This window comes from Neopelma chrysocephalum, unplaced genomic scaffold (assembly GCF_003984885.1).
Source record: "Neopelma chrysocephalum unplaced genomic scaffold, ASM398488v2 Primary Assembly neopelma1_24, whole genome shotgun sequence".
Taxonomy (NCBI): domain Eukaryota; kingdom Metazoa; phylum Chordata; class Aves; order Passeriformes; family Pipridae; genus Neopelma; species Neopelma chrysocephalum.
The window spans coordinates 17,549,408-17,570,762 of record NW_020897693.1 but is presented as its reverse complement, the minus strand read 5'-3'; the positions used below and the strand labels follow the sequence as shown (position 1 = coordinate 17,570,762).

The 21,355-nt window shown below is 36.5% G+C and overlaps 1 protein-coding gene across 5 annotated transcripts in view; it reads right to left on the bottom strand.

Moving 5' to 3' along the window:
• PHF21A (PHD finger protein 21A) overlaps nt 1-21,355 on the bottom strand; it is a 127,721-nt gene that overhangs the window by 86,993 nt on the left and 19,373 nt on the right. For 3 of the 5 annotated variants that reach the window (XM_027706078.1, XM_027706086.1, XM_027706099.1), the window contains exons 2-5: nt 11,024-11,064; nt 7,138-7,273; nt 2,565-2,597; nt 357-443 (exon numbers count right to left, since the gene is read on the bottom strand). In XM_027706078.1, the coding sequence (XP_027561879.1) occupies nt 357-443; nt 2,565-2,597; nt 7,138-7,191 (174 nt within the window). In that variant the 5' untranslated portion in view covers nt 7,192-7,273; nt 11,024-11,064. The remainder of the gene's footprint in view (nt 1-356; nt 444-2,564; nt 2,598-7,137; nt 7,274-11,023; nt 11,065-21,355) is intronic. The other 2 variants (XM_027706091.1, XM_027706107.1) reach the window with 1 other exon arrangement.

The following is a 21,355-nucleotide window of genomic DNA, read 5'->3' as shown; positions in this document are numbered from 1 at the left end:
TGGCCCAACTAAGACAAAATCTAGAGATGTGCCTAAACTAGAATGGTCTGGTTTAGAATAAGTTCTAAGATAATAATACAGGAAGTGACAAAATTCATCCATTTTCCCACCTCCCTTAAAATAAAACATTTGTTTCAACACAAGAAAAATTGCTATAGCTTCCACTGATTAAACGAGTTGCTTGTCTGATAGACTCACAATAACTCATCCTATCTTTTGTTGAGAAATCCAATAAAAATCAAAAATGTCTAGTTGACCACACTTATTTCTGCACTTAAAAATTTAGCAGCTCTCTTGGAAGATAGGAAAAGAGACATTTTTAAAACAGGGTGTTAAAAATACATCTGTTTCCCTACCTGTTTCTCACTCAGAGCTGTGATTTTGGCTTGAAGTTCATGAAGCTGTTTCTTCAAATCAGCATTCTGATTAGAAAGAAAAAATATCTGTGAGAAAGATATTCCATTTGTTAACATGGAGTAGTAGCAGGAAGGTGGTTTGTTTTTTTGTTTTGTTTTTGCATAGTGTACTACAAATACAGCACCTCTGGATGTACAGCCAATAAAATTCAAGAGGCTCAAAAAAGCCTGACTTAAGTCACTGAGTGCAACAATAATCAGAGGACCTTTCCAGCACTCAGAGAGTGACAACTCAGATTGGAATGAAGATTTCATTAAAACATCCATTAGTGCTTATTACACTATAAAAAGCACATTGGTACATTTCATCAAGTTTACAAATTAAACGAGAAATGTTTGTTAATATATAGAACAACAGCATCATACCGTATATAACAGCATGCTATGGTATCTTATCTAAACCATTCTCACCTATGCTAGTTATGCAAAGACATTATACATTTAACTGTACAGAGCATCAAACATATCTATTAAATCTTAACTGACATACATATCAAATAAAGGCAAACATATCCAAGTCTTAATTTCCATATGTGTTTATGCCTTAGACTGTACTAAAGGGAATTACATTTGCCTTACCACATCATTCATATCACTACTTTGTGTACAATAGCTTTTTCTTAAACTAAAGATTTGAAAGCCATAAGCATCACTACAAAGATACACACAGAAAACAATTTTTACCAGGACTTTTTCTTTCCTACTAAAAATAAAATAAAACTTAAAAAAAAATCTGTCCATTGTTTAAAACCAATGAAGCTCTGCAGAAACATGACAGGGAAGCAAGTACTTCTTAATTTTTCTCTTTTTCCACTTTTTTTGTTCTCATTTACATCTAAATTTTTTACACTAGATTACGCAGGTTCAGTGCTACATAGAAAAATTAAAACATAGGACTAATATCATTACAGGTACTACATGCTCAGGGCATATTCCCTATTTTTATATTCCTCCATTCAACTCTGAAATGCATTACAATCTCAGCTTGTAGATACTCTTCTCCATTTCTAGCAAAACCAAATATTGCCAGTCATCCCCCTTTCTTTTAGATTCCACCTAATAATCTGGGATAAAAATGCATTAAGAGCATTGGAAGCAGAGACCAGGTTTACTCTTCCTGACTCTTGGAACTTTGCATGGCCGCTCACAGCATGATCTCACTTTCAGCAGATATAAACTGAAAACAAACTGCTCTGCAGTCTAATTGTTAACACACCTGCCCAGCGAGTAAGGGTAGCACAGACCTTACCCAAATCCCATCAGAATAAGGAAGTTCTAGAAAACAGATTTTCCAATACACCCTACTTCCAGTTCAACCCTCCCTGACAGGGGTCCAGCTACTTGACAGTTATTAAAAACTGTCTTCACTGAGCTCAAAAAAAAAAAAATACATTCAGAAAAATTACAGGGCACTTACTAATGTACGGGGATGGGAGCATTTAATATAGCAAGCCTCAAGTGACCTGCCTTTATCCCTCTCCTTAACATTTCAGACTGGTTTGAGAACTCCACAGAATTCCCCATTCAGCAGAGTGCTTAACTGCTGTACAGTAAATACCCAGTCACCTTACACAGTTATTGGAAAAAGGATAACTTCTGCTGTCTATGCAAGGAGTCTAGTTATCCAACCTCAGTAGCTCTGAAACTTCCCAAGGCCAAGTGCCCACTCTTTGGACACTACAGTGCTGCTAAGATACCTAAGACAGGCAATAAGGACATAGCCTTATGCTACATTATTTGAACAAAATTTCTTGGACAGAATATTCTCTCACTTCTTGTACTGTGAACCTTCTGATACTCAAAAAAATAAAAAAGCTATTTCTAACAATGGTACCTTTTATAAAGAACAGCTTCTAATAGAATCATAAACTTACTGCACATTTGAACAGCACCAAAGCCCACAAGGGTCACTTGACTTAAACCAATAAGGATATATATGAGGTAAAAACTCCATAATGGCAAGAGTTTTGGTTTTGTTTTAAACTATCCAACAGTCATTGTATCAAAACATTTTCATAAGTTTTCTTCTAAACACTGTGTTAGCAAGAAAGGATGTGATCAAGAAATATCTAAAATTCTCAAGCTTCATGCACTATTAATTCCTCCATTTTTAAGGGTAAATAATCCAATATAAAAATAAATAGTTACCTGTGGATCTTGCTTCATTTGGGCAACCAATTTCTAGAAAGAAAACAGATGCAACAATACAATGAAGGCTTCATTACAGATCTTGTTGAAGAGTTTAAAATTCAGTATTTTTGAAGAACTTTTGTAAAAGCAAAATACTTAGTTTACAGCATTTCAGTAGCAAGGCCTGGAGTCCAGTATTATATAATTTCCAAACCCATTCTTATTAATATAGTAAAACAACTGTACTAAGCCATCACTTCTGCTCCTCCTCAATAGCTCTTGAATAAGTGATGCTTTTTAAAGACAATTTAAGCCAGCTGGGTAAGATAATCTAATAGCTGTGTCTCTTCTAGAACTGCTGCCTTCTTTGCCTGCAGTCACAAGAAACACAAATCACAGATAATCGCTGCAGGCACAAAAGCTGTTTGTATATTCAAGAGCACAATGTTTCAAGTACTATGGCTCCGCCTGTGTGTTGGCTCAGCTGGTACCAGATGGAAGACCCATGTTCAGAAGTATCTTTGCCACTTTTCTCCCTCAAAAAGAGATTAAGATCATTGTAGAAGAGATGCCCTCCACATCCAAGGGAAAGCAGACAGATTGTTACCATTCACCATTCTTCCTCCTTCGCTTCCTTTAGGCAGCTGCAGGAGAATGCCGTCTATTGCTAAGCAAGAAAAAAGTCAGCGACGGAAAACAGAGCCCAGATTGAAGAGACAAGGTAAACCAAAAATTCCCCATTTCTTTTTTGGTTACAGCCACATTTATTCATCACATCACCATGTCCCTTCCCCACATGCAAAGAACCACGTAAAGTCTCTACTTTCTTCTTCATTTACTCATCAGAATCAGGAAAAGGAGTGAAAAACAGAAGGACAAAGCAAGCAAGAAAAACACATGTTCTATTCCGCCTGCATTGATACCACTCAGAGAATTCAGACTGTCAGCTAATTCTCTTTAAAAGTTTATTTCCTTTCATATCCTAAAAACTGTACTAAAAAAAAAACAAAACAAAAGAGAATTTTGCATCAGACCACAGGTTTACCTGCTGCATTTTCTAGTAGTAGCCATTACCAAAAAACAGATGCATTAGCAGAGAGTCTATGCTGGACAAGCATACAGAGTTATTTCTCATCTTTCAAAAATTTACATCTCTGATGTCTTCAAAGATTACGTCTTAGGTTTAATAGCTGGTAGCACACATTTCTTTGATTTATCTGCCTTAATTACTTTTTAAACTCAGGAAAACACTCTAGATTCTGTGACAATAAGTTCCCAAGTTAAACTAAAGGACTCTTATGTAAAAGGATGACCTTTTTCTTTTGAATCTGTCTCCTTACAATGCAAGCATGAGAGACTAATACAATTACAGAAAACCAGAGTTGACTTGAGTCAAAAGGAGTTGGAAGTTGGACTCAATGATCCTTACAGGTCCCTTCCAACTCAATATTATACGATTCTATGGCTGCTTCTCTATTCAGCTTCTTCCTACATTTTTTCCACAACACATATTCCCCTATCAGTCATCACTTTTTCAGATTGAGAGTCTCCTCATGCACAAATCATTCCATTGCTTTGTTCACTCTTGGCACTCTTCCCTGTACTCTTCTCTAGTTTGCCTCTATCATCTGGAGACAAAGTTTAAAACTGCATGCAACACTCAGGTACTCTGTACTGCAAGAACTCCCTCCACTGTCCTAACTGCCAATTCACAGCCTGCTATTGCAGCTGTAAAACTGAGCCTGTTTTTCCAAAGTGCATCAGTTGGCATTTATCTAAGCTGAGCATTATTGTTTCGTCATGCTGCCATTCAGCGTCACAGGCACACTCAGCTTATTTTTCTTTGCTGCTTCCTGCCACATTGGAATTTGACAAGCAACAGATCTGTTAGTTTTTATACAAAGTGCTCCTGCAGACACAGTCGTAAGACAATACAGTCAGTACTGTAAACTGTTCACAAGGCATTGCTAAATTTATGAATCACAAAGCATTGCATCACCCAATCCTAGGGAAAAAAATATCTTCTTTTGCACTGACCACAAACAGAAGTTAAATTTTAGATATTTTAAAACATACTGATCTTTCTGGTATGAAATAAGGAAAATTATGGTTTAGGTTCTTTCCCCACATCAGTTCAAGGAATCATCCACAAAACCCAATCCTTCTGTAAGAATAGCTAAATATAACTTCTTTAACATCTCTTGTGATCAAAACTATGAAAAGCAGACTGCTTCAAAATAACCTTAATTACGTCAACACAGTAGCAGAATGAAGTACTTAGATTAGATGCATTTCTTCTCAGGACAATCAATATAGCTTTGACATTGAAGCTATTTGAATATTCAAGTTGTATTACACTGATATAGCAAGTGATCTGGTCAGATGTCATTCATGGAGGATTCTCTGTAGAAATGAACCCAAAAAGTAGCTTTTTCTAAACAACGCAACACCTCCTTTGGGTCCTTACTGGTAGTTTAGGACTCACTTTGTCAAAGCAGCATTTTGAAAGCTTCAGACAGTTCTGGAGGTGAAATAGAATAGGCAGGAAACAAGGAGCTATTCCACAAACACAACCACAGTCATATTGAACATCACTTTGTACAGCCATGGAAGCAGTCACAAGCAGTACACTGCATCAGGAACCTGGGAGGCTTTGACCACAGTGCTGAGCTGAACTCCGTACAGGATCACAGACACCCATGACCACTTGCAATGGGACAAAAAAACACGACTGTAAGAGTGTTGGCAAGCTTTTCTAGAGAGTCCTCAGAAAAAGAAATACTAGATAAGTAAAAGATGACAAGAGACACTGCTCCCTAAATCCTGAACAAAAAGAAGGGATATACTGTATCTCTTCAGATTACAAAATTCAACGCTATGCAACAAAGTTCAAGCATTTCCTTGAAAGATTTCTTTTTTTGTGCCAAAACTAGTTTAATTTCTATCAGTGTCCATTTGACAACAACAGTTCACAAAAGTTTATTCAAGCACTCAACATGTCGTTGCAAGTGTTATTTTCCATCATAAACATATACTTGTTCTTAGCCCTAATTATAGAAATATATGGCATCTTGAATTAAGACAACTTTTTGATATAATGGCTTTTCTAGTTTCACCAACTAAACCCAAATTTAATTAAAGTTTATTTCAGTTCAGAGCTCACTTTTAATGAGGATTGGGCAAAGCTAAAGCAAACAGGGTCAAAAAAAAATTTAAGGTGTTAAAAAAAGGCTTTTTGGACATATTCCAGTCTTCATCCCTGTTCAGCATCATCATTATGAACAGATGCTAAACATTATTCAAAATTCACAGTCTTAAAATTTTTGGTTAGCTTAGGCATAAAGGGGAATGAAGATACCCACAAGAGGTAAACACTGTTATACAAACACAAGTAAGACTAGCATTCTGATCACTTTCCAGAAGATAATACTTGAAAAAATTACTTTCTGGCCTCAGATATTTCTATGTTTACAGCAAAATGGCATGGGTAATTTCTGAACTTCCTTACCCCCATAACAAGACTTCATTGTTTGAATGCAAGGGCCTTGGGAGTTTCTGAGGAGAGCAAAATACTCATCTCTAGTTCTGGAAATCCATCTTCAGCTTTTTCAAGTTTTATTTTGTTAAAGCAGACATAGTTTCATTTTAATAATTCACCCATTTGACTTCCTGCAATCTGCTCATCATTGCATCAAGAACACTTTTTAGACAAGTCACCAAGTAATAAGGAAACATTTTCTAAATTTTATATGATGGGTTAAACTGATCAGTGCAACTTATGATATATTTTTTTAATCCACTGTGTAACAGTTGTGAGTTTCAGATATCTGGAGAGCTCCATGAATACTTGGAGAACTGTGTTTAGAAAAGGATTCATTGATAAATTTAACATTTCAAATTGGCAGCTACTCTGTGTCTATGGCTGTAACAATTTTGTTCCAAGAATTAATATGCATATGTCCTCTTACATTTGCTAAATTAGGTTTTATTATTATTATTTCTAATATTTCCTCGATTGCTTTGTAACAGAATTGCAAAATGCAACTCTACTGCCATATAGTATTGGACAGCCTACCGGTAAAAGACCCAGTGTAAAAATTTCCAAGCCCAAGCACTACAACATTTTGGTTATCAAAAATATACAAGTTTAGAAAGTACTAAAGTAGAAGACACTCCAGAAGAGAAGCACCAGATGAAATCATGCAGTACTATATACATTTCACTTTAAAGTTCCTCCACCATATTCCTCCATTGCCAACTGAATACTGCAGTTGGCTTCAGAACATTAGAAAAACCTTTCAGATAGAGGCTGTTGAATGTAGAGTTCTCAAAATGTTTTTATTACTGCTACAAAATATTAAAAAAAATCCCCACCCACAGATTGATATGTAGATTTTTCACATTTGCTTAAAAACAACAGGTGGTGGGGTCAAAATGCAGAGTATAAAATTCTTAAGTATTCTGAGCTTATAAAACAATTATTACTATAGTTGTAGTGCTACTGCTTAATGCTCCCATTAGTAGTAATACTGTCAGCAATACTAACGCTGCTATTACTTGAAAGTTTAAAGCAAGAAAGAATACAAATTACCTGGTGAACCTGAATTTCCACTTTCAGAGCCTCCTGTAGAGTCTGCAGCTCCATTCTCTACCTTCTCCACTTTTTCTAAAAGTGTCTTTGCTGATTCCAGTGCCTTTAGTTTCTGGTTCCCTCTTTAACACCAGTCCTACAGAAAAAAAAAGGTTTTGTTTTGGTTTGACAATTTGAAGAAAGGAGATTATAACAGAGCAGGAATTCAATAGTGAACTACATTCAAATGCAGCTTTCTAGCCTAAACACAGTCTATTGAACACAAGAAATCTACAGGCTCTACAAAATCCCTGCCTTGGAGTCATTTAGCCAAATTTGTTACTTCCCACATATCCCAAAGTTGACATACTTGTCCCTTATCTTAGTTCGCAGGCAGCTATTTCCTATCGATACCCTATTGCAGTTGCACATTAAATTAGAAAATTTACTACTGAGAATGTTTTAAAAATCTGCGTAGATGTAAACATATTCCGAAGACTGAATTTAACAATTTGGGTTGCAGAATTTTAATGTACCGCATTAACATACTTCCATGATACTGCAGAGCTGTTCTTGGATGGGACAGTGTGCATGCAATTCGACAAAACAACGTTAATATACTAATAAGCTACTGCCTAAAGTTTGTGTTGAGTTAGTCATTTCAGTTGAAATCTGTTCTGAAGGAGCATAAAATTCATATAAAGCAGCACAAGACTTTTTCAAAATTATTAATTTTAAAATCCTTTTCATCTTGGAATTCTACTTTTAGATCACAACTATGAGTTTACCATCTTCACTTGTACTACAAACAAATTAATGCCCCCAACCTCTGACACAGAAAAGCATTATCAGACAAATTTCTAAAAGCCTTGAAAGTTGGACAAGAGATTTTTGTTCAAAAATACATTAAAAGTATCAGCTTCTGAAACACGATTAAGATTCCCATATGCTCAAATCATAGTGGAACCTACTTAAAATCCATCTATAAATACATATAGATAAAAGCCATTGGAAAACATTATATAGCAATCCTTTCAGTCACTTTTCCATCCAGACACCTTAATTAAAGAATTTCTGTAATGTTAAAATCATTCCTTTTTTTATTTTTTTGCAAATTGCTCACAATTATTGCACAGGTATTGTTGCCAACTCAGAGGTCTTCATAACCAGACTACAAGGTTTCCAAAGGATACTGACAGTTTAGATTAGACATGTAGGCTGTAAAAAGAGAGTAATTCCCATAAGTTAAAGACTTTAATGTTGTCTCAGTACAGTAAACTGAAGTGCTGGACAAGTTTGTGCATTCCTGAAAATAAAAAGGTTGAGGGTGTGTGTTTTGTTTTGTTTATTTAAATTAATCATTTCTCTTTTCAAAAAGAAATATGTTACAAAAAGAGAAGACTATAAAGGGGGTTTTAAAAGCATTGTATTTATATAACTCATTCTTTGCCAGTGCTGTCTGCTGTTAGCTTAAAGTTACTTATTTAAATAACAAAGGCCTGATCAGACTTTCTAGCCAACACATGAAATGACCTGCTGCAAGGGCCTCTCCCACATGTGACACAGATGAGCGAAAACAGCTGCCTTTGCAGCACTACTCTCTATAAAACTGTAATTTCTATCAAGGGATACATGGAAATTACATATAGTTCCCTGACCTATTACCACAAACAGTAATGAGAAAACAGAATCCCAGATTATTACTTCCACTCACTGACAAGAATAATGATAACATGCTTTAAGTCCCTACCACTGCAGTTTCAAAAGAAACTATGCTTCAGAAAACCACGTGGGAGATTGGTTAATGAAAACTGGAACCCACTGCAGAGAAAAGAAGTCTTTCATGAGCCATGGAAATTCGATTTTGGGGTAAAGACACAGGCAGGTATGGCCATAGTTTCTTTCTCAGTGTGTCTTCAACAAATGAGAAGGCACACATGATGAACAGTTTGTATCACTCGGTAACTACATGCCAAGTTCAAAGTTAAGTGCAGAACAGGGGAAGAGACAGTTATCTCAACTGACAAGATAAATAATATTCATCATTTTAATACATGTAACTGTAAAGGCCAATACCAGTTCACAGCAAAAATGACATAGTACTTCTGTAAAAAAAAAAATATAAAGATTGAGTAATTACTATTAATGCACAACTTCATTTGACAGATAGAAATTATAGTATTGATGGTACATAAAAGTTAATCCAAGCTAATTGCATCTATGTCTTGAACAGCTAGAAAGAGTTTTCAAAATTATTTTTAAGGGGTTTAAGAAGAAAGTGACACTGCTTTGCAGAAACAAGTGGTTGCTTAGCCTAGTCAAGTGTATAGGGGTATAGACATGAACAGACGTATTTCATTTAAAAGTTCAGTCAAGTTGCCAAATTCTGAATATGAAATATATACAGTTGTTTCCATCTGGAACGTGCACTTATAGCTTCCCTTCCCAAGCAAGAATAACTATCCAAAGTTATCCCTGTCCAGAATTCCCCTCAAGTACCTTACACACCCAATGTTAAACAACCAATACAAAAAAAGAAAAAAGTGATCATTCCTTACATCCAGCAATACCTAGACTGTATTTTTTCTGGTTTACATAGAATAACATCTAGAAATATCTATCAGGGCATCTGGTTAAACATTGCTCATACTTTCTTTGAAAGGAGGTACAGAACTACATAAGCAAGTGGTTACATATTTTAAAAGTGCACATATCTTCAGTATTTTTGAAATTTTATTCTTTTAGACTGGACTTCAAGGGAAGATTTAAAAACTTAAGTCCAGTAGTATTATAACTACCTACAATACCACATTCAAAGAGGTATAAAACCACCTCTGGATTAATCATAAAGCATAGTGCATTTTCCACTTTACTCTTACGACAGTGGAATTATTTTAATTAAAAAGCTTGTAGATGACTGAAATTGCATGGATGGGTTGGTCGGCAAAAATCCTTCATTCCTTTAGTTTTTAAAGGAAAACATGCAAATTCTTTATTTAATGGCAGAACCAGTAATTTCCAAAAGGAAAGCAGAGGACTGACAAGTACACGCATCTCTTGTACATCCAGACATACTTCCAAGTTTCAGCCAGAAAGAACACCGAGAGCAAGAGGTAAATTCACCATTTTTTGGATGGATTTCAACAATTGGAGGCGGCAGCAGTCCTCCATTCAACTTCTTGTTGGCATTCCTTTGTTCCCAATAACCACTTATTTCTTAAGTGGTTGCTTCAAGACTTGAACATACTCAGAAAAGTACCCCAATGCACTGCATTGGGTAGCACATGTTTATAGACTATTTAAATATTCAGAGACTGAATGAAACCTTCAGCTCTATAATAATCACATAAGCGCATTCACACTTCTCTGTTATCTCAATTAAATACAATCCACATCAGAACCTCTAAATTATCACAATGCTATTTAAACTATGGCTCTTTTGGAAGCTACACTAGAAACACAGCTGACAAGGTATATATATTTATATAAACAAAGGCAGGACACACACAAAAGCCATGAATGCCTTCTGTGTGTATGCAAGGTCTCCAAGTAACTTAGAATTTTAGAGAGAAGCCTTTCTGCACCAAAACCCCCTTAAAATAAATTTGGGTCTCACATTACATAGAAAAAAAACCCCAAACCTTAACATTATTGTTTTTGAGTAGATGAATTTAAATGTCCATTGTACTTAGAGACCCCTGGGCCCAAATATCAGTCCTACACAGATTTTATTTATAAGACTGAGGCTTCCATCAGTAACATTTACTTTTTAAGATTTAATTTATGAATACAAGAATAGATAGGATTTCAGTTTCAGTAAGCATCAAACTTTTCCAGAAATGGATGCCAGCTCTTCATATCATCTATTCTTAGGTAAGCCCTTTTAGCCCTAGGAAGAAGTACTTACCAGTTTTGAGTAAGTTATCCCTTTCAGCTCTCCACTCTCTCCTACAAAAGAAAAACATCAACAGAAAAAAAGATTATTACATAAATTTTAACTACAGTTTGAAATAGAAAAAGAAATTCAAATATTTGGAAAGTTGGAGGGGGAAGAGTTGTTGTTTTAGGAGGGAGTTTTTTGTTTGGTTTCTCTTGGGGAGCGGGGTTGGCATTTTTTTTTTAAATGCTGAAGCTAACTATAAAACATCAGTTGGAAAGAAAATCTGTTTGACATGGTAGGGAAAACCAAGGAGACTTACAATTCTAATCTGGATTAAAATACAAACTATTACTGTCATTAGGGGGAGAACAGATTATAGCTACAAGTTTTTCTAGTTCTGTGCAAGGGCAGTGTCCCCCTCCCGTGGAGGACATACTTTCACTTTATCACATTTATTAAGATCTGAATCACAAGCCCTGTCAGTTGCCACAGCTAAATATGACAAGATTACCCACCTTAGACATCTGCCCACCACCTCTGCCAGAGGATATACCAACAGAACAAATATGGTAGAGTAGGTGGTACAACAGCACAGTCACTAGAGCTCAAACCCCAGAGTACTAATGTAAACTGAAATCAACAGCAGTTTAAGCCAACATAGTAGACCATGAAGTGTGGAGGCCGAGAAGATACACTGTCCATTACATTGCCTGCATCACAGGAAGAATATTCAGTAGCATAGCAAGGCAATACCTCTTCAATCATCCTCATATGAATCATAAAATACTCATGAGCCAGAGTTCTAAAAAGATAGTCACAATATAAATGATAACTCATTGCTTGATTATTTTGACTGATGCTAAAAAAAAAAAGCCTCTAAAATACTTCCAATTTTCTAGTAAAATACTAGAATATTAGCATATTTTAAGCTTCAACTGCACAGCTAACAAGACCTTTGCATATATGTTTTTATCCACACACAAGTCATCACAGGGCTGAAGTTTAAGGCCCAGCCTTATAAAAAGATCCAGCAGTAGAAAAGCCACATAATTAACTCCCGCTCATTGGAGACCAGCACAAGTGGAGTTTCCATTTACTAACCAGCAGAACTGTGTGCTGATGAACACTGAGAACAGAAAACAGGAAGCCTACTGATGACAGAGACTGTATTGTCAGTCTCCTAATCTCAAATTTTATTGTGCATTTTGAACAACACAATATTACGAAGATGTTTAATTTTAGAGCAATTCCAGGTTAGTTTAAATAATATCCAACTGTTAACATGGCAGGTTATGAACTTCGGAGTATGGGCTATTTTGAGGTTATATTCACTCTAGGTGCTACAGAATTTGAAAAGCTCTCATTGTTGAGGGCACTGAAGAGATAGGTATGATTCTCAAACTCTAGTTGTTTCTTTTCTGATATTAAAATCTCACTTGTCACCTCCACCTCCCACTATAAGTTAGCTATTTAATTGGTCCAAAAATCTACAGACTAAGCTTTTTCATTATGCAATCATTACCTGTCCCTCTTCAACAAGCAATTACAACTATATGCCCATGCTATTAATAAAATAATAATTTAAAATAAATCTCACTGCTGTAGATGACTGACTTTGGAAAGCTAAAGAAAACAGTCAGTACTACACATCCACAAATGCAGTCTTAGAATAAACAAACATAATTTTTATATAAAAAAGAAAAATATCAATTTATTTGTAGCACAAGTACATGCAAACTGATGAGAAAGCTGTCACTTAAAAATAACAGCAACTGTTCCTTCCTTCCTTTTTACCCCCCTACGTAGAGACTCGCCTCCATAGCAGGACCCCAGCTTCATCAAGCTGGAAAAAAAGCTGCACAGTTACAAACCTTCAGATTGCATTTAACCACTCTGAAGGGCTGCAACCCCAGCCTGAGAACCCAGGGGCTCCCAAGGACAAAGTTAGGAACACCAGGAGCTGAAACGTGACTATCTGAGTGAATTACTGTGTTGCCTTGGAGAAGTCACTTAGAGAGGGCCTAAACAGGGAATGGAAATATATTTGCATCCTTTTCCATACGTAATTTACTACAGGCTTTTTCTTAAGAGCTTAGAACAGGTTAATGTTTAAAGGTCAAACCTTTGGCAACACAAAATACCTTAATTCTGCCCTCCTGCAGGTATACTATTTTTACTGACATCTCTGCCTCATTTAGTAGAGGACAAGATTAAAGAATAAGGCAACAGTTGAATACTTCTTTTCATTCTGAGCTTTCAGTTTGCATGCTTTTTTAAACTCAACATTGAAGATTGATTGTTGACAATCTGATGTTACTGCTACTAATATCAATATTACTAACAGGAAAGGCAGATTGATATATACATACACTTACAGTAGTAGTACCCACTCCAGACCCCAAAAAAGGCTCTTAAACTTTTAAAGAATTCTATATAACTTATGTAACAAAAAATAAACCACCATTACCAAAACAATCATATCCTGCAGATCAACTTTAAGCTTTTTGTTGAGGTTTGCAAATAAGGAGAAAAGTTACTCATTTCATGGACTTGTTACAAAACCAAAGATCTCAAAACTCTTATGTTTAAAGCTTGGCAGCCTCTGAGAACACTAGAACACATGGTGGTGAAAACATTTTAGCATACAGCACCTGAAGGTTTAAGACTATTTAAATGCTAATTATCTGTATATTAAGATGTCTGATTATAACTTATTATTACCTTTAAGTTACACAATAAAGCTTGTGCTACTACAACCAGTGACTTGTTTGGAAAAAAATGGGAAAAATTAAATGTCACGTGTAGCCATTTTTTCTTAGCTTTTTTCCTAACTCTAGAAGCTAGCACACGTTTGCTGTCAGACCACAGAACTTTATACATTCATATCACAAAACAATATTTAATTATTTTTTATTTTTTGCCAATAGGACCTTGGCCCTGTTCAATGCACAGGATGCACTCAGACAAGAAAGGACTAATTGCTGTGCACAGGCAATTTTAAGCCTGATATTCTTCCACATTTCAGAGCATTGCTTGACAATGTTAAGGGTAAAGCATTAATTAAAAAAAAGTGAAACTAGGTTGGGGGGGTTGTGCAAAATACACCACACACAGAATGGATTCCAAGTTTTTTCTTTTGTTTTAAGATGTTAACTCCTCAAAGCAACAGCTCTCCTTTCCACATTTGAAAGACATCCTGTATATAGAGAGCACTCTATCAGTATATTCTAGGAAAACAAGTCATAGCAGTTACTTTACTGTGATTTTCAAGTCGGAAATGAAACAACTCATATTCCATAAGAGGACGGATTTCTGCAGTCTTAAGAAAAAGACCAAACATAGTCCAGACAGAGGGTATACAAGCTATTCAAACGACATTACTATAAGGTTCATGTTTCAATGACCATCGTTAGCAGTACCCATGCTGTTGCTTCTGTGATTAAAAAAAAAAAGCCTTTCATGTGCCAGTGCACAGAATCTGATCTTCCTGTTGTGCTGCAGCTGGGAGAACTCCCAGTCAGCCCCAGTAACACATGCCAGGCTAGTGTTACAGGGACCAACAGGACCGCCCAAGATAAGCGACTCAAGTACACACAAGTGTACCAGTCATGCCTTCCAGTTTGTCGCCCGTATAACTCCTTTATAACTGCACTCTCTTCCTCTTTCCCCATCCCCACACAATACTGGTAGATAATGTCCACTGAAGAGTTACCAAGGAGCCTGGATTTTCTACTTATGCATGCAGGCAACTTATAGGATTTAAACTACAGGCTTCAGTTCTGCCTCCAAGTTCCTTTGGTTGACATAATTAGCCATGAAACAAATGCAATTTGGAGTTTAAGACACCAAAGTTGATTTCACTTGGGGATAGATTGCTTCACCTTCTCTGAAACATCTTCTAGACCCTCAAACTAAGTTTAAATAAAAGTGTGTGATGCCATCATTTACTGAAGCAGTACTATACTTAACATATAGAAAATGAGCTAAAAGACTCATTACAGTTCCAAAGACCATCCCTAGCGTAAAGATAAAACCATTGTGCAATCTGCTTTTTAAAATATCGGCCGACACTTGCCATTGCATCAAACACATAAACAGAGGACGATTACCTTCTTAGCTCTGCTTGTCCTGTGACTATAGCTCTATTGGGCATCAGTAACTCTTCCTGAATGCACTCTTTCCTAGCATCTCGGGGGTGAGATGGGAGATGAGATCACACTCTCCAGCAAAATGATAAACCACATTTGGCCTAGTGGAAAGTTAGCATAAACATGTTTTAAAATCTTGGGATCGTCTCTCTCACCTGAGCAGTTTCAAGATATGTGGCTTTGCACTTTTTACCCAAGCACAAACCCCTCTTCTTTGCAGAGTCTTAGCGTATTTCTCGAATCAGAGAAGCCTCTCTAAACTATGACCATTAGTAAGCCTGGTGGAAGTTCTTCCTGACTTTACACCAAGGGCTCAATGTATTTCCCATCTAATCTGACATTCATAAAATCACCAGCAGTAAAATTCTCCTTTTTCTACCCAGAAACCACTGCATGGGGATGTTTTACAGCACTGTTGCATTCAGAAGTTCTAGTACTGCAGACAGAGAAATATGAAGGACACCATTAAAGCCTCACTTTGCTCAGTGAGTTATTATTCATCAGTTTTTAGAAAAACAAAAAATCACCTCCTATGCAGAGTGGCTAAATTCTTGCTCATATAAAAAAGTTGTATGACCTGAACTTTTATTGTAGTGAATTATTTTATTATTTAGAAGGACTGTTAATCTATACACACAGTAAGAGAACCCCCAGTCCTAATTACGTCTGTAAGTTTATACTTTACTAACAGTGCAACAGCAAAGTTTCACATTTGAAGCAGGAAGCTAGGGAATTTTTTGCAAAATCAAAATGCAAATGATGTAAAGATCTAAATCAGTGAAAGTCAGAGTTTAGTACTTGTTTCTAAACATTTTTTGCTATATTACTCCACATTTCATAAAGCTGCTGGAAATGTGGATTGTTTGGGGTTTTGGTGTTTTTTGGGTTTTTTTGTTTTGTTTTTAAAAAACATTGTTTTTCAATTAAACTTCAAAATCATGTCAGTTAATCTGTTAAGTCTTAAAACTGTAATTTTTCTTTTTTAATTATTTTCAATTTATTTACAAAGTACTGCTGTGAGGGGAAAAAAAGACACAAGGTCAATAGAAAACACAAAGAGCTGTCCCCTCCTAGCTATACTAGCCCACTGTTTGGTCTCAAAATTTATAAGGAAAGCAAAGGGAAGATATTCTAAGATTGGTGGTACTAAATCAGTTCATTAACCTCTACTGTTCTTAAGGTATGTAAATTTCTCATTCCAGTCACTGAGAAGTTCCTGCCTTCCTTTCATACTTCAGAGAGAGAGGACTACTTGGGGAAATGGAGGGGAGAGGGAGTCGCAAGGAAGAACACACACAGTAAATCCTAGTAATTGATTTAATAACTGAAGATACAAGGAATAAGAAAAAAATTAAGAAAACTCTACCCCAGTATCCATTAAAGTAATTTTTTCCCCTCAAATTCCTTTAAGAATGGAGGGATCTCTGAATTCTTGTTTTATTCTTTTAAGCATGAGGAGAAATTTCTTATTGACTGCCAAACTCTTTCTCCCCTTGTAGCAATCCACTATCTTGGAAAGAACTAGCTTGTAGGAACGATGCATTAGCAAGGCAGAAGTACTTTAAGAGTTTTGGGAAGAGGTCCAGAGTACAAAAGGAGATGATCTGGGTAGTGCTGTAAGACTGCAGGCATGAAATGCAAAACAAGAGCTACCTCTGACTACCACTGGAAGCTGCAGCAGCACTTCCGATGAGGAGAACCTCAGGTATGTGCACGTCCCCTGCTGGTACTGAGTATTCTTTGAATTTTATCTATCTGCGAGAGACGTTCAGAGGACAAAAAAGGTTTCAGAAGAGCAGCCTGCGCTTCAACCACACAGCAGTGACATTTAAGGACAGCCTCGGCCTTCCATTTCCAAAGGGAAAGAAGCGCTGTTACCGCAGTCAGCCAGCAGGGGGAAAACTGCAAAACGAGTGGGGAAAAAAAAAGTTAAAAGAGCAAAACACTAAAAGATGAGGAATAGAATTAACCAAACATACACATATCCTCAGTAGATATAAAAGGAAAAGATTCTTCTCCTGAAGAGAGGAAGCAGGATAAATGAAGTGTTATATGACTCAAAGCATTCTCCCAGGCTTTAGAGAGGAAACAGTAAAAGTGCTAGTCAAAAACACAAGCCAGCAAAAGCAAGCTTTCGGTTTCATGTTAGCACATAGTGACTGCAAATCAATTAACGTTTTCTTAAATCTAGTGTTTCAATGTAAAGCAAAGTATTGTGACTATACAACTGAGAGAACTAAGCTGAAAGAATATGAATTTTTAAAGGACTAGCCAACCTGAATGTATGAACTAATTAATTTAAAATGAACACATATATTCTAGAAAATCATTCTGCATTACAGAAGTCTTCATGTTACATTTATACAGAATCCCAAGAGTCTGGACTTTTTTGTCTGAAGATATTTCAGAGCAGTAGGGCTCTGATTAGAGACCCTGTTTTTCTTTCTAGCTTATACATACTATCTGTACACCATTTCCATGCTTATAAACTATAGTGAAAACTACTCAAAGGAAGTATCAGTTAAGTGAATAAATTCATGTTAAAACATTTTGATGAAGGGCAACTTGCATACAACAAACAAGAAACGGAAACAACTACACAATGCATTTTAAATTTAAGAAACTGTTGAACAAAGAAATGTAACACACATTTACAATGAAGGAAAAAGACCAGCCCTGCAATCACAAGGACTTTCTGTTTAAAATATCAATGGCTAAGAACCACAAGGAGCAGCAGCAAGATTTTCATTGACAGTCAGGGAGATTAGCTACGCAAGCTTCTACTGATGTTACCTTCCACAAATACCAGACAGAGGCCAGGTACACACGTAATAACAAACATTTAAAAATGCAGATGAACTGTGATAAGTGATTATACAGTGGGGTACCTTACAACAACAGGTAATCTTTTATAGTTCCTTATAAAGGTCTTTCAAAATCAGATGCTGTACTTTCAGCAAATCTCTTTTCTCAATGTGTCCATGAAACCTAAATAACAGTTTTTTAAGCATGCACAAGGAAAGATTAGACTAACAGTACATCAAGAGACTTAAGTGAAGCCCAGTTTTGGTAACAGTTTATATTTCTACCTCCAGCTTCTTCACTTGCATTTAATTTACCCTGCAGCTGGAACACTCACACAGACAGCTAATCTACTGACCAAGGCACTCTATATTCTCTTCCAGCCCGAGGTCCTACCACAAGCAGTCCCCACTGTGGGGGGGGGGGGGGGGGAGGAGTGGATGAGGGAGTATCACACTCCACAAAAAGCTGAAGTAATTCACAGATTGGTCAGGGGAACATCAAGCATAAGCTTAAGCAGTAGAAGCACTGTGCTAGCGGCAGAAGGGAGACCTTCAGCAGTCATTGAGTTCCAGTGGGCTACACTGGGTGCAAGACTGAGCACTTTGCTGATTCTTTTTAACTACAGCAATCAAGAAGTGATCTTTAGTTTTCCCCACCTGGGCAGAAGTTTGGCTTCTAAGTTACGCTTTCAGTGACAGTCACATAGACACATCCTTTTCATTTTGAAACTGGAAGACCTACAGAACTACTGGGGAAATAGATGCACCCGAGTTTGGCAGTCATCTGAATTCTGTATGTTCTGCTTGTTACTCAGGCAGAATAGAAATCGCTGTTATTTTCTGTGTGTCTCATTACAGCACAGGTGTTCTTTAAATACTAAAATTAAACCAACCTATGCTGATCTTGCCATGGGTCAACTTTCATGTCAGTATACTGGAGCAGACCCTTGTCCACACTGTCTGACACAGTTCTTACAATAAACTGAACTCTTCAATTTAATTATTTTAGCACATGCATTAAAAATAAACCATTTAATGTATACAAAATACAGGAGCATAAACTTGAAAATTATCTGGTTATGTACATTCTTGTGTTCTGTATTTTACAATACTGAAAAATATGTATAAGAATACAGGAGTTATCTTATGCAGAGTTTCTGTTTTAACAGGAGGTGAGATGGCTCAAAACTAGAAACCATACGTAAATTCTTGCCGTTACAACACTACAGATCGCTTGCTTTAATGTTAGGCTTCTAAATAATTGCCAGAAGACAATATGAAAATGATTTACTAGTAAACAAATGACAAAAATGCCAAAAGTATCAAAAGAACAATTGTTTGTTTCTTAATCTGTCTTCAGATTTTATGAACAAGATGAAAAAGGTAACACTTCTCACCTGCTAGAAGTGATTTTTTTATAGAAAGAATACTGGCAATTTAATTTCACAAAGTTCTATGTAAAACAGCCTCCGACTCCTGTTAAGTCTGTTGGGTGTTCTGAACTCCATAAAAGGTGGCTGGGACCCTCTGCTGCTACCAGACAGGTATCACATTTTCCTCTCCTCTTGACTAGAACGCCCGCTCTAAGTACAGCCTGCTCACATTTACTAAAAAACATTCTCATTCAACATTTGAACTTAATTTGTTTTTAGCCAAATTTATTTCTATTTCACCAGCTATTATTTCATCAAACCATGTTGTCATTTTGGCATTCCTGATCTCCTGAGCACAGGAAAAAAAACAACCAAACAAACCAGCTTAAGACCATCTAACAATTAGTATTCCCTGTCTGTAGATTAATTAGGTAAAGACTATGAGGGTTTTCACGAGTTTCTAGTTTTGTGTACCGATAAAGTATAATAGAGCACTTAAAGGTATCAACATGTTTTACTCACAGCTTAAATAAAAAGGCAGTAAACAGAATTAGGTAAAACATGCTTGTTTCACACTCTGAACTCCACAGAATATTGAAAGCTCCTTTCTCTCCCCCTCCATCCCAAAATAAAAGCGTGAGTGAGAAGGGATTTCATTACATTCTTAGAACTGTTATGAGCAAAGTCAAACCCAGCCACTCGCACTTAGCATGCAGGCTGTACACACTCCCAAGTACGTCACACTGAGAAAACACGCTTGCTGAGCTATCTGCCTTCCCGAGGCCTCCAACGCGCTGTCGCTAGGCCTAAATCAGGTAGGCTCTGTGCAGTGCTGCTGTAGATGAGCAGGAGTCCACCCCTTCTCCGCATTTCCCTTAGATTTAACTACCAGATCATTCCAGCATCAGCTTTTTCTCTCTGCTTCCTTCAGCTGTAATGTCTGTATTTAAAAAGACAACAGCATCGCAATTTACTGTGCAAGATTTGGCCCTGATTTTTTTCGTTCTTTACTACACCAGCTACCCTGCAGCTTCTGAGCCATTGTCGGCTGTTGTTTTGTGTTCCTTGAATGCAACAGGACTTAGTCTGCCAGGCTGCATCACTGTTTCACAGCATACCTCTAAGGGGAAAAAAATACCCTCTTCTCGCTTGCATCCTGCTGGGTACTGAATATTCAGATTACTCCATTCTCTCAACAGATAACAAGTCCACCACTGTTGAATATTCACATATTTCTCTCTTTAAACCCGAATTCCTTACTTCCCTGTTTATTTTCATACAAAGCTATTAAACAAAAGTGCAATTAAGCACTGGCCCAAGTACCTCAAGTGTTCTCTTGTAGATAATCTGATTTTTCTGCCAGGAAAAAGTTCAGTCTCATTTTGACAACTACTTTGAGCTTTTCACTTAATCTAATTCAGCCCTTTCCTGCTCTAAAGATTTCTAATCTACCCTGTAGCTTTGCAACACTCAGGTTCAGGAAAAAAAAGAGTTTTGTCTCTATACCTCATGAACTTTCTCATTCAACTAAGATGGAATAACACTGAGGTAAAAACCACATTTTCTAATAGCTCTACCCTGAATGAGATTTGGTAAACTACTTGATGCAACACAATCTCATGAGACTGACACAAAACTATTGGGAAAACACAACAGCATGAACTAAGGTACAGACGAAGTCTCAAAATTCATCTTCACCAAGCCAAACAATAAGGGGTAACATTCTGGAGGTCAAACATACATCAGAATACTGCATTAAATAAATGAATAAACAAACAAACACACACAAAAAAAAAACTTTAAAAAGTACAAAGACTCAGAGGTAAGTACAAAAATACAAACTTTACATGAATACTGGAGGCAAAAATGGTTTCACTGTACTTTATATAAAAAAAAAATAAAATTCTACACACACACACACAAAAAAAAAAAAAAAAAAAAAAAAAACCAAAAAAAGAACCCCCCCGAAAAACCAAGAGTTATTTTCTTCCACAAAACAGTTCACAGCAATTCAAAATGAAAAGATTTTCTAGA